General features: G+C 42.6%; 1 protein-coding gene across 1 annotated transcript in view; it reads left to right on the top strand.

The window, feature by feature from the left end:
* Positions 1-272: 272 nt before the first annotated feature.
* The window catches only part of MRPL48 (mitochondrial ribosomal protein L48), a 32,458-nt gene continuing 17,989 nt past the window's right edge, over positions 273-14,741 (top strand). The window contains exons 1-4 of the mRNA XM_084893442.1: positions 273-643; positions 5,846-5,898; positions 9,544-9,581; positions 13,457-13,545. Coding sequence (XP_084749568.1) covers positions 623-643; positions 5,846-5,898; positions 9,544-9,581; positions 13,457-13,545 — 201 coding nt within the window. The 5' untranslated portion in view covers positions 273-622. The remainder of the gene's footprint in view (positions 644-5,845; positions 5,899-9,543; positions 9,582-13,456; positions 13,546-14,741) is intronic.

The raw sequence follows: 14,741 nt of genomic DNA, 5'->3' as shown, positions 1-14,741 counted from the left end.
CTGTTGTACATGACCTGACGGGGATCAAACCAGCAATCTTGGCATATTGGCACATTGATGTAATCAACTGAGGTACCCTTTCAGGGATACAAGGCAAGTGAATGTCAGAAAAGCTTACTTAGGATTAATCAGCTTTTATTTTATTTATTTATTTATTTTGGTGGTGGAGAGGAGAATTAATAAGCTTTTAAACAGAGGTTAGAAGTCTGCTCTCCATGTCCTGTGCTAGGTGCCTGAATGAATTAATCAGACAGGATCCCAGTCCTTGAGGAACTCAGAATCAAATATGGGAAAGAGACAGAAGCAATGAAAGTATGGTAGAAAAAACAGCAGAATTGTGTGCCACATATCTGGGCGACAAGAGAGAGCAATTAAATCTGCGCGGAGAAAGCGGTGAAGGTGACAGTTGAGCTGTAGGGAGGGCGGAGTCTGCGGAGGATTTCTGGATATCGAGTCTCAGAAGCCGCCGGAACCAAGGTGCGGCGGGGGCTGAGTGAGTCTCGGTCGGATATCGTTACGGGACCCGATCCGGGCCCGCCCGTCTGCGTTGTGAGCTGCGCGGGGCCTGCAGCAGCTTGGGCTGACCGTCCTTTTGCACAGGAACAGGCCGCAGCTGCAAAGGATGAACGGAACTCTGGGGAAGGTAACGTGGGTCCCACGCACGCCGAGCGCGGGGGAGGCGGGGGGGAGAGCAGGGCTGGGAGGTGGCCCGGACTATCGCCGCCTCTGCGGACATCCGGGCACGGAAAATGGCGAAAGCGAGGCGCTTCCCGGCAGCACGCGGGGCGCCTTGTAATGAGAGCGTGGCGCTCCCGCCTCTCCGCTCCGGGTGCGCTCGGCCGCGCGATTCTGCGCGCCGCGCTATTCCACCCTCGCCGCCCCGCGGCCCGAAAAGAGAAGGTTCCCCGCCGTGGGGGTTACCACATCAGGATAGGTCCCAGTATGACGTAGAGCAGGTCATTTTAGTTTTGTATGAATCCATCAAGTTCCAGAATTTTTTCTAAGAATACCGTTTTTGACTTGTTGAACTGATTGGGATGGGAGGCCACTTGGCGGTAAGGGGAGGGTGGTAATAAAACGCATGTTTACTTATGAGACCCTAAGTGACTGCAGTAAAACCATATGAACCACTATAAAGGCATTCTTTGGCCTTCTTCCCTCGTCCTCTTAACAGATCGAAGATTTCAGTTGTGCTCTTGCAGTTGTAGCATGCTTCCCAGAATAATAACTTATTTTTCAGTAATTTATGTCAACATTTTCATTTTAGGTATTAATCGTGGAGACTATATTTCCATGATGCACAGATTAGCATGCTCATTGCTGCTTGTGTGTCTACTAGTAATTAATTATATTGGGGCAGCCCCTGAATTTCTCTGGCTTTGTTTCCTTAAGGGCCCAAGCCTCACTTCATTCTGTGTGAAATAACTCGCTGTTGTTCACTTTAGCCAAATTGTGTGAATTGGGCCAGATCTAGTAAAAGGAGAACAGAAAAAAAATCAGAACGTTTCAAACTTCTGTATTTAAAGACAGTCAGATTGGTGACTCCATGCTTCTGCTCTATTTGCCTTGATTCTGAGGAATGCTGAAAGGAAGGGATCATTTTTCAAGGAATGTGTTTCTGACCATTCCAGGCGAGCCCATGGAAATCTGTCCTTAGGCCATCACTTAAAGGGCATATAGTCTGATGCCTCTGCCCCTTCCAGACTCCTTCGTAGACTATTTCATCTGCCCGCTGCTTTGTCCTTTATTTGCCAAATGCTTGATTCCTAATCCTTGATCTTGTGGAGTCTTCAAGTGCCCTCACCACCTACCCAAATGCTCCATCCTTCAGGCCCAATTCACCTCATCTTTTCCACAAAATGTTTCTGATTACTCCAGCTAAGGTGCCTGTTTATTTTCTGACACCTAATTATTATGTTTTGACACTTAATCATGCGCAGTATTATGACCATCCTTGTCTCAGCCTGGCTGGGAGAGTTAGTTAATACTTGACAGTTACAAAGAAAACCAGTGGGATTCTCTCTCTTGCTAGTTGAATGACCTTAGGCAGGTTATTTGACCTCTCTCTGCTTCAGGTTCACATCTGTAAAATGTGTATCGTGATGCCCACTATATGAAATTGTTGTTTATAATCTAAGAGATTATAGAAGATAATGTAAGACTACTTTGTAAGGTATGAAGGTCTATACAAGTAGGAATGTTGACATTATTCTATAATTAATAAATGGCTTCATCTGCATAATTTAATTTTATCTTCATAATATTATAAGATGATCCCAACAGGTATGAGATGAGGATATGGATGCAACTGGCACAGTCTGGTACAGTGGTGCCTCGCATAACGAACGCCTCGCACAGCGAACTTTGGACTGGTTTTTCATGAAACCATCGGCCAAAAAGCAGAAAATGGATGAAGATGTGCAAGATTCGGTAGACTCTACTTAGTCTGTCTTAAAATTAAAAAAAATGTGTTTTTTTAAAAAAAATTTATGTTTTTAGATGTATCTAAATAAAAATATGTCATCTTAGCATATTTTTTTTTATGTCATCTTAGCATATTTTATGCTACAGAACGAATTATTTTTTTTAACATGTATTGTTATGGGAAAACGCGTTTCACATAACGAACTTTTCGCATAACAAGCTTGCTCCTGGAACGAATTAAGTTCGTTGTGTGAGGCACCACTGTACATAATAGGTTCTCAAATGTTTTCCTGAATGCTTGAATGAATGAACTTGCTTATAGGACAATAGCCTTTTAAGTGACAGTACTGAGACAATAGCCTAGATTTTCACCTAATACCCCACTGCCTTTCCTTTTCTGAGTATTTCACATCTCCTTACTTTGGTAATAATCTTTGAAATGAAGAGTGAAAGCTTTCCTTGACCTTCCCAGTTGTCAATCCTTCCTTTTTTTGTGACCTATACAGTCCATCATACTGAGCTCACATTGCAATATAATAAATAATTTGTACATCTGCCATCCTCACTAGAAATATTTAAAGATAGGCAACTGTATTTTCTTCATGTCTATATGTATTCATCTACAGTTGGTACCTGATAAATATTGAATGAATAAGTGATTGAATAAATGTTGACATTACCTGGTATCTACTTGATAGAGCTAAGAATAGTACTTCAAACTCCCTTTCTTTGGGACCCTAAGACATTTTTAGCTTATAATAATCTCAAATGTTAGATGAGTGAGAAGCCCAGCTTTACTGGAATAAAATAGGATGTCAATCATGGGCTTTGGATTCAATCAGACTTGGGGTTGAATTCTTGGTACCTCTGACCAAGTTTATAATTTTGAGCGATTGAACCTAAGCCTCTGTATTTTCCTCTATAAAACAGACCATTATCTTAATAATTACTTTATCTTTGGTATAAACATTAATTGAAATAATATGTGTTAAGTGCTGAGCACAAAGGATGTAGTAAATAAGTAGTAGTAAAAATGCTCTTTTAAATAATATTTGTTAATATACAAATATATTCTGTTAATCTTCATAAAACACCTCTCAGTTGTTTCTTCATGGGCCTCTGACCCACTGCTGGCACCACCCACCCTGAGGCTCTGGTGTCTAAGGCTGCTCGTCTACACTAATAAAAGGGTAATATGCTAATTACATTGGACATCTTCCAGACAACCTTCTGAACGTCCTTCCAGACAAAGCCATGTAGGCAGGCTGAGGCAGAGGCAGTTAGGTGCGATCAGGCTGGCAGGGGAGAGCAGTTAGGGCGATCAGGCTGGTAGGGCAGAGCAGTTAGGGGAATCAGGCAGGCAGGGGAGCAGTTAGGGGCAGCAGGCAGGCAGAGCGGTTAGGGAGCGATCAGGCAGGCAGGCAGGTGAGCAGTTAGGAGCCATAGGTCCCGGATTGCGAGAGGGATGTGCAGTAGGACCTAAACCAGTAGTTGGATGTTCCTGAGGGGTCCCAGATTGGAGAGGGTGCAGGCCGGGCTGAAGCCCCCCCCCCCCTTCACAAATGTCGTGCACTGGGCCTCTAGTGCTATAGAATAAAAGCCTAATATGCAAAACAACTGAAATACAGAATGACTTGTTGGCGAGGGGGTGGGGGTGGGGCCGGCGAGTGAAATGATGCCAGGCCAGCCAAGGCGGTGCCAGCAGGCAAAGGGAGGGGATGGCGATGAGGGGGAGGGGGAGGGTCAGTGACTGAGAAGGGATGATAGGGGGGCAGGGCTGGCTGCTCGCCAGCCGGTGCTGTCCCCTGATTGGCCCACCGGTCGCCTCCTGCAGAGGGAGGCCAGACTGTGGCTTAGACCCCTGAGGGCTCTCGGACTACAAGAGGGTGCAGGCCAGGCTGAGGGACCGCCCTCTCCACCCCCACTGAGTGCACAAAAATTCGTGGACTGGGCCTCTGTTGAACTATAAGGTTTTCTCCCTGACTTTGCTCTTTTGGTAGCTGTGAAATCTTTCCAGTTCTTGGCTCCCAAGCTCCTGGGACAAGTATTTTTATATTCCACTGTGGCAGCTGTGTCCTCATTCATTCATTCACTAGCTTGACTGCCCTCCTCTTCCATTTGCTCCAGAGCTGGAGCTGCTCTTCATTTGCCCACTGGGAGGAGGGGTATTTGTGGATGCAGTCCCAAAATAGATTACTTTGGTCCTGATAAATAATGCTGAGCATTGCAGGGAGAGGAGACATTTCCCGGAGCTGAAAGGAAGCAGCATTCACACCACACTTTGAATGTCCTCCAGAAAGTTGTCAGCCTTTAAGCCTGGCTTTTAGATAATTACATCCTTCGCTATTGTAGTGACTCTGAACAATTAAAGTGAGGAAAAATCAGTCTTATCTAGATCTTCCTTCCTATCCAATACTTCCTCTGTATGAAGTGACCCATTTAAGAATGTATTCTGTTCACTGGATTTCTGTTCTGCTTGTGGTGATGGTTGATAGATCTTGGGACTGGAGGAACCTTAGAGTCATTTGTTATAACTTCAGAGGGAAACACTAAACCAAGGTACTGTTGACAAAAGGTTGCTGCCACCAACCCCCCACAGGAGTCCCCAGTTTAGGATGGGTGAAGGGGCAGATTTCATCTTTATGTATCTTAAGGACATTTAATATTTATTTTCTAGTTACTTTATAAAAAGACTTCCTCTATGTTAAATACTCCCTTAGTAAAGCTGTGCTAGTGATCTTTTGAGTGGGTGCCCGGTACGACAGACTGAGATCGAAATAACTGGGGGTGGGGGAGTCTCAGGGAGAAAAGCTTCCATTTCTACTGCCTCCTTTCATTGTTGTTTTGTTCATGCTGGTATCACTATTGTTACTATTGAGGGAAATTGTGTGCTGTAATAGAGGCATAGCCTTTGGAGTAAAACAGTCCTCTTAGCTACTTATTAGATCTAATATCTTGGGCTATAACCTCAGTGGGTCTTAGTTACCTTACCTGTAAAATTGCTTTCAAGTGTTTTGAGAATTAGGGAAGAAGTTAAGAAAGTCTGTTGCCTGGTGCTTGTGCTTGGCAGAAGCATCATAGTTGTTGATTGATATTAGAAAAATAGATCAAATTAGGGGAAATAAGGCTTTTTTCTTTAAAAAAACAAAAAGTGCCCCTCAGGGGGCAGCATGGAAGCGGGGGGGGGGGGGGGGGGGGCTTTTGTTTTTTGAACATTTTTCTGTAGGGAGTGAAATAAGAAAAGAAAAAAAGATGACCTTGGTTTGCCTGTATATTTAATATTAACTATAGGACAGCTTCTTTGCCTGATAGGAGACTTTGGGTTCTTTTGGTTTGTGTTCTGAGTTCTAGCCTCTTTGTGAAGAGATGCTTGGAAGTTTTCAGTGCTTAAGACTGTCCTAACATGGCTATTTTGCTGTAGGTGCTGTGTTTGAAGAACGATATCATTTTTAAGAAAGCCTTTCCTCTCTTAAGGTAAGGATATTAATAATAATAGTTAAATATAGTTAATAACATTTGCATTCTGTCAGGTAGTTAACACCGCATTTTTCTTTCATTATCTCCACTTGCATGTCTACTAAGCATCTTGAGCATGAACACCTCTGCCATCTTGCTTTTTTTGTATTTCAGAGAAGGAGAGGGAGAGAGAGATAGAAACATCAATGATGAGAGAGAATCATTCATCAGCTGCCTCCTGCATGCCCCCTTCTAGAGGCTGAGCCCATGACCTAGGCATATGCCCTTGACTGGAATCGAACCTGGGACTCTTCAGTCTGCAGGCTGACGCTCTATCCAGTGAGCCAAACCAGCTAGGGCATGCCATCTTGCTCTTTGTCCATTCTCAGTGAATGACAACTCCATTAGGCCAGAATCCTTGGAGTGATCCTTGACATTGTTATTTCTCTCACTCTACATTAGGGGTGTCGAACTCAATCAGAGAAGGGGCCAAAATCTAAAATCCAGCCTAAATCGCGGGCCAAATGGTTTACTGAACAGTCATAAACCGACAATGTCATAAACTGACATCGGAGTGCAGTGATGACAGCGCGGTGCGGGCCACATTGCAAGGCCTGGCGGGCTGGATTTGGCCCGCGGGCCTTGTGTTTGACACATGTGCCAATTCTTTAACAAATCCTTTGACTCAACTTTTGAAATATTATAGAATTAAACCAATTTCAGGTCTCAAGCTTTCTGTTTTGCTAAACTACTAGGGACCAGCTCCTTAACTTTTTAACTACAATTATGCTGCCTTCTAAGTGGTCTCTCTGCCTTCACTTTTGTCTTCTATCCTTCACGTTAAAATCAGAGTGATTCTTTTAAAATCAAGTTAGCTCATGATACTTCTCTCTCAGACTTCCCCATCTTAGTCAAAATAAGTTCTATAGTCCTACCATGGCTTACAATGGTAGGACTTTATCTAATCTGTTCCCTCAGTGTATACTACTACTTACTCACTGGCTCCCTTTCTATTCCTTGACGTAAGCACTCTCCCATCTAAGGATCTTTGCACATTCTCCCCTCAGATAGCCATGTGGTTTGTCCTCTGACATTATTCAGATCTGTGCCCAAATGTTATCTCATCAGGGAGGACTTCCCTAACTAAACCTCCCATCAATCTCTATCCCCTTACCTTGCTTTCTTTTTCATAGCAGGTATTACCTCCTGACACATTTTATATATATGTGTATATTTATTTAAATTATCTGTCTTCCTCACCCTGCCCACTAGAATATAATCATCATATAGATAAAGACTTGCTAGTTTTGTTTACTGCTATATCCCAAGGATCTAGAATGGTGTCTGACACATAGTAGGCATTTAATAAATATTTGTTTAATGAATTAATAGTTCTTCATAATTATCTGGTGAGACAGGTGATATTACAATTTTATGCATAAATAACTGAGGTTCAAAATGGTAGATCAGTTGCTCAAAGATGACACAGCTAATATGAGTTGGAGTTAAGATTCAAACCCAAGTTGTTTTTTCACTCTTCTGTATACACAGTATGCTACCTCCCCGTTGTTTTTTCTCCAGATGATAATGAAGAGCATTTAGCAGTTTATTTATCTATTCTTCAGATATCCACTGAATGTCTTATGTGTGGCAGTCACATGATGCAAAACAATGAATTGAATATCTTCCTGGACCACATGAGCCTGGATGATTTCTTTAATCCCTTACATTTATTGAAGCCTTTTCCTCTTATTCCCTTTCCATCTTAATCTATTTTTCTATTAATCAGTCAGTTATTTAATATGCATTTAGTATGGCACCATGCTAGGCATTTTACATGTTCTCTCATTAACAAAAAACACTACATGACAAATATATAAATATTGTTATTTTACAAAAGAGGTATCTGGCCCTGGCCAGGTAGCTCAGTTGGTTAGTGTCATCCCAGTATGCCAACATTTTGGGTTCAATCTCCAGTCAGGGCACATACAAGAATCTATGAATGGTTCTGGCCAGTGTTGTTCAGTGTTGAGAGCATCAGTCTGAGGACTGAAGGATCTGGGTTTGATTCCCGATCAAGGCATGTACCTGGGCTGCAGGCCCAATCCAGCCCTAGGTGGGGGTGTGTGCAGGAGGTGGCCAATCACTCTATCTCTCTGACATTGATGTTTCTCTCTCTCTCTCTCTCTGTCTCCCCACTCCCTCTTCTCTCTCTCTCTCTCTCTCTCTCTCTTTCTCTCTCTCTCTCTCTCTCTCTCTCTCTCTCTCTCTCTCTCTCTCTCCAAAATCAAATAAATTTAAAATAAAGAAGAGGAAACTGGCTCAGAGAGTTTAAGATACATTTTCAGTCCGATGAGATAACGGTGTTACAGAGACACAAAACAACTTGCCTAAGGTCACAGTCTGGAAATGGTGGAATCAGCATTTAATCACAGATCTTGTCTCTAACTTGTCCCACAATTTAGTATCAAAGCTTTGCAGGATACTGAATTAAAATACTCTTGATTACCTAGTCAACCAAACAGAATTATTTTAAATTATTTACTTTATTATTATTATTATTGTTGTTACTGATTTTAGAGAGAGGAAGTGGGAGAGAGAGAGACAGGAACAACATTGATGTGAGAGAGAGAAACATTGATGGGTTGCCTCCTGTTGTGCCCTGACCAGAGATCAAACCTGCAACTTTCGGTGAACAGGATGACACTCCAACCAACGGGGCCACTGGCCAGGGCCAAACAGAACCATTTTATTCTCCTCCATATTCACTGGCTTCTGTATCCAGTCTAGTTCTCATTGCTGTCCCTTCCTCTCCATCATCCCTGAGCATGTTCTCATAATGCAAGGCTATCATAAGAGCCACCTCACTGGTTCTCTTGCCTCAGTCTCACCGCTTCCCATTCATTTCTCACCTACTGCCAAGGTTAACTTTCCAAAACTTTATTATTATTATTATTATTATTTTACCTCTAATGCATTTTTTTATTGTCTAAAGTTTTACATATGTCTTCTTTAATCCCCATTGATACCCCCCAAAAAACTTAATCTTGATCATATCACTCCTGTGCTTAAACTCTGCCAGGAGCTTCCCACTGCCTACACAGAATAAAGACCAAACTCCTTAGCACAACATACAAGGTTCTTTATAACCCGGCTCCCTGTTACCTCTCTCACTCTGTTCCCTTTCCTGCAGCTTAAATTCCACTTACATCCAGCTGCTTGCTGTTCCCTAAACACACCACTGTTATCCCCCTGCTTAGAATGCTTTACCTGTTAGGGTAAATAATCCAGAACAGTTAATTTTTAAAGCTCAGCTCAAATAGTTTCACCTCCCTGGTGGGAATGATCACACTTTCCTTTGTGTTCCCTCAGTCTGGTACATGTTTTTGTTCTGGATAAGTTCTACACTGCGGTTCATGTTTGTTTACATACAGTATCTCTCTCCCAATTAGACCATAGGTAGAGACATTTACTTTGTATTTTTGTATCCTCAAGACCTATGCACATTGGCTGGCACATAGTAGGTACTTAATAATATTTGTGGAAAAGAGGAAAGGAGGAAATATTCGGCATTGACTTATCCTTAATGAGTAGCATACAAGTTTGATAACTGCAAATAAATAGTGGGTATCTAATTGTATTCAACATACTCTCTCTTTTTAGGTTCAAAATTTCAGGAGAGAATCCCATTTGTTCTGCAGGTAAGCATTTTTTTCCTGGTGTAGTCTGCTTACTGTAAGTGACTCTCTAACACTCTAATAATTTTTTCTAGAAGGATGCCTAACATATCTTTGAGTAGAGTGGCTGGGCCCAAATCCAAGCCCTCACCTGGAACAGGATAGTGGACAAGAACAAAAATAAATGGTTAGGAGCAAGAGCTCTACTGTTTGTTTAGATTCCAACACTAACTCATATTTATTGTGTGACCTTTGGCACCTGGGGAACTCCAACATTAAAAAATTGGGTAGAGAGTGCAATAGATGGCAAATAGGATTGAAAACGGGAGAAAACCAGGATAGTGTTGTTTCATGGCAACCAAAAGTAGTATTAAACCTTTTGTGTAAGTAAAAAAGAAAACTCAGATGCCCGTCACCATTTTTAAGTACACAGAAACTCAAAACCCTTCCGTGGTTTCGAAAAGCAGGACTGAAAGTGAATTTTGAGATGATTACATTTCTCAGGTAAAAGTGCCACAGATGCTTGCATGGTCTCTCATCTACTGGAATTCCTTGCCAGGAGGCATTTTCAAATGTAGTTTGGGGCAATTCCTATATTTAGAGCAGCTGGTTAATTATGAAGCTGAATCAAACTACTGGTAAATTAACCATTTTCCTCCTTAAATGAAAGGTTTGGGTCAAATTACCAGTGGTTAAACTGCTTAATTAGCCGGTTGTTTTAATTATAAAATTAACAAGTTTGAAAGCCTCTGATTTTGATAAGTTCAACTGAACCCGTCCCTACCAGCCCCCTGCTTCATGTCATTAATCTGGGTTTCCTGCTGTCACATTAACATTGCAGCCTCCTGAGAGAAAAGGCAGCTCTTTTCACCAAAGAAAACAAAACCCCGGGGTTTCAGAAGGAGGCTGTGAAAACCTTTCAGTTAGCACAATTACTGGATGTAATCACGTATTGACTCCTCCTACCTCACACCCCTTCCTGTATATATGCCAGAGCCAACTGTCCTCCAATGTCCTTGTTTACTAAACTCACTTAATTATTTCTCCATATTTAGCAGGGCTATGCAGGAGGAATAACTGGGGTAGCCCCAGCCAAGAATTAATTACAGGACATTCTCTCCATTCAATAGACTGCATGTCCCTGATAGACCTGGCAAATAGTATGTGCTCAGAAAGTGTAGGTTTACAGTTGGTTCTCAGGACTGTAAACTTACTTTTGCCCACCCCTGTAGTGCTTTGCACATAGTAAATATTTTTTTAAAAACTGTGTGTGTGAAATGAGTAAATGGTTGAATTAATGAAAGAGAATAACGTAATTAGGTCTGTGTTTTAGAAAGATTAATTAGTAAGCTCTAAGGATAGAATAGAGAGGGGGATATTTTGAGATCACCAACAATAACTTAGCCAAGGCTACCATTTGAATCTCCTTTCCCTTCCATCCACACTCCCTCTCCCTACTCCCTTTTCCACACAACGACCAAAGTGGTATTTTAAAAACACATCAGACATATAATTTCCCTGCTTATGGCTGTTCAGTCTGAAATCCAAACCCTTAACAAGGCCCAGTGTGGTATTCTGACCCATTGCTCTGGTCTCGGGTGCTCTCGTGCCCCTCTCACTCTGCGTCAGCCACACTGAAAACCAAAGCTGCGCCCCACGTTGGAGCCTTTACACATGCTGTTTCCTCTGCCTGAACATTCATCCTCTATCTTTTCACTTAATAAACTCTTACTTACCTTTCAGGTCTCAGTTTATTTTATTTATGTTTTGAATAGGTAATACATGTGCATGGTACAAGTTTTAAAAGCTACAAAAGACTATAAAATATACAGCAAATGTCCCTCTCCTTCTGCTTTCTAGCCACTTCCTCTCCCTGGGGATTACAACTATTACCATTTCCCTCTGAATTCTGGTTTCAGTTCACATGTCATTTTTTTCAGAAAGGCCTTCTCTGATGCTCCAATCTAAAATAGATCCTCCGATTGTATTGCTATAGCTTTCTGTGCTTTTTCTTTTTATTATTTATCTCAATTTGAAATTTAATGTTTATTTTGTGACTGTTCCATTAAAGATATCTTTCTCCCTCGAGACTATCAGCTCCATAAGTGGAGTTTTGTTGGCCTTGTCTACTTATTTGCTGTTGTTAGTCCTCCCCTGAAGGTATTTTTAAAAAAAAACATTTTTATTGATTTCAGAGAGGAAGGGAGAGGGATAGAGAGATAGAAACATCAATGATGAGAGAGAATCATTGATTGGCTGCCTCCTTCACGCTCCCAACTGGGAATGTGCCACAACCCGGGAATGTGCCCTGGACCAGCATCGAAGCAGGGACCCTTCAATCAGCAGGCTGACGCTCTGTCCGCCGAGCCAACCTGGGGCGGGGGGGCCTGAAGACATTGATTTTTAGAGAGAGTGGAAGGGACGGGGAGAGACAGAGAGAGAAACATCAGTGTGAAAGAGACAGTTGCCTCCCACACATGCCCCACCGAGGCCAGGGATTGAGCCTGCAACCAAGGTTCATGCTCTTGACCAGAATTGAACCTGGGACCCTTTAGTCTGCAGGTCGATGCTCTATTCACTGAGTCAAACCGGCTAGGGCAGCCTTGTCTACTTTTATGTCCCCAACTCTCAGCACAATGCCTGGTACATCATAAGTATGTCTTTTTCCGTAAACTCTCTTGCCAACCTGGTCCTCCTGTTCTGCCTTGAAATTCTCTCTGGCTCTTCCCGTCTCCATACCATGTTCTCTCCTCACTAACTCATAGTCATCCTTCAAGTTTTACTTAAAAGCCACCTGCTCTAACAATTCTTTCCCAACACGTCAAGTCTAGCCTCAGTGACCCTCCTACGTATGGCCCTGCGTTGGTCTTACTGCATTTCCTCACTAGATGATATTGCAGGTTCTCTATTGCAGGGACTGTGTCTTTGTCTATTGTTATAGCCCCAGTTTCTAAGGCACTGCGTGAAACCAATAGTCCTGCCATAGATATTGGGTTGATTACACACTGCATAACTCTACTGTGTGCCATTCACGTGATATAATTGTCACTGGTTACCCTAATGGGAAATAATAAATATTTATTAAGTGAATGAACATGCTTTGAAGAATTCAGTGCTTTTTTTCGAGGTCATGATGAAATCTTGTTGGATAAGATTAAATTGCAAGGCTCTGGTCTGAGGATTTGGCTATCAGCTTCTTGGGTGGGGTCCCAATTTGCAGAGTTGGAACCAGAAGACTCAAAGGGTCAAATGTCTTAGATTCGGAGAGACAGAATTGGGACAGCGGCTAAGAATACACCTCAGTTATTTTCAGTGCTCTTAGGGAACCTCTCCCAAGAATACCTCCTTCTTCCTCGCATGATTAAACTCTTACTCTTCTTCCAAGGACTCAGCTTTTAAATCTTCTGAACCTATTCTCCTACACCCTTCCCCACCGCTGTCCCCAAGGCAGAGTTAGTTATTTGTCTCGCTGGGCACTCCCTACCTTGCACTCATCTCCATTAAAGTATTTTGTACACCATAAGATAAGTATCTGCTTTCCCATCATCCTGGCCCAGTACACATTGAGTGTCTAAAACTAAATGATTTTAAAAACTTTGTGGAAATCTCTGATTGCCTTCGTACCTGGTTATATTTGCTACCTGTCACTTTCTCTACAATCTGTAGAAAACTTCAAAAGAATTATTGCCTGTTGAGGGACAAGAGGAAATGACAACCTGTGAGAATTTTATTTTGTCCCTATACCATCAGTGGCTCTAGCAGGAGAGAATTTTTCAAAGAAAGATAGGTAGTGGGGACTGGATATAGTCCAGTGGGGAAAACTGAGGGTTAGACCAGGATAATAAAATAGCTCTGGTTCTTTAAAGCAAATAGCCCCAGTCTTATTTTCTCTCTTTTAGGTGGCATTCTGCTGAGTACCAGCCGGCATTACAGGTCAAGGCCCACCCATGGCATTGGAAGATACAAGCACTTAATTCAAGCACAAGAGGTAAAGGGGCTAGGGTCCTTCAGAAGAGTGTGCAGCTTTTGCAAACACGCAAAGATCAGATCTGCATAGGTAGACTAGTATTGGAGCTAGAAAGAATAGGGTCGTCCCTCAGTCCTCTCCAGTTACTGAGTTTCAGTATTATCCAGAGTGGAGATGTTTCCGCTGGGTCCCAATCTCTTCCCTTGGCCAGGTTATCATAGTGAGAAGCAAATGATTTAGTTTTATTACTTGTGATGCTTTAAAAAAGTATCTTCCTGGTACTTAACTCAGTCTGGAACTCACAATGGGAATGATACATCCAGGTTAGCTGAGTGAATGGTGGTTAGTAGAGTTGGACTGCCATTTTCAGCCAACTAGCTGAGTTTTATAGTATTTGCAGATTTAAAATATGTGTTAGTATGTGTTCTTTGAATTCACTATCACAGATAATTGGGAATTAGTTCTAATTATTATAAGACTAGAGGCCTGGTGCACAAAATTTGTGCATTCAAGGGGTGAGGGGATCCCTTAGTCCAGCCTGCGCCCTTTTGCAGTCTGGGTGCCCTCAGGGGATGTCCAACTGCGGCATAGGCCTGCTCCCCATGGCAGTCAGACATCCTTAGTGCTGAGGTGGGCTGCTGCACTCGCCAGCCATCAGCCCGGCTTGAGCCATCAGCAGCTCTCCCCCTGAGGGAGCGCACTCACCACCAGGCGGCAGCTCCTGCATTGAGCGTCTGCCCCCTGGTGTTCAGTGCATGTCATAGTGACAGGTCGTTCCTCTGTTTGGTCGATTTGCATATTACCCTTTTATTGTATACGATAGGATTATTTAGCCTACTTCCCTGGCTCCAGCTGCAGGATTGTTTCTGGGTAGTGAGATTCCTGTGCATGTGCAGAGGATTTTCTGGTGGGGTAAACACAACACTGGTCTGAAAGTCAGAAGGTGTGGCTTTGAGTCATGATTCTGTCACTTCCTGTAAACAGTAAAGAAGACTTTGCAGTTCTTCTGAGGAGTCTTCAACATTACTTTTGGTTCTTGGGCTTATTTTAATGTTCCCGTGTAACATGCATATCATCCATTGCCTCTCTCTCCTTGGCAAAAGTTGAAAACCACTGTACTTGGGCTTCTGAAGCCACCAAGCTTGTCATGTTCTCTTAAGCATCATCCTATATCAAGGAATTTCACTAGGAGAACATTGCCATGTCCAAGGCTTGTA

Source organism: Pipistrellus hanaki (genome assembly GCF_964339955.1).
Source record: "Pipistrellus hanaki genome assembly, chromosome: 9".
Classification (NCBI taxonomy): Eukaryota; Metazoa; Chordata; class Mammalia; order Chiroptera; family Vespertilionidae; genus Pipistrellus; species Pipistrellus hanaki.
The sequence above is the reverse complement of the archived record's forward strand: the minus strand, read 5'-3'. Positions and strand labels throughout refer to the sequence as shown.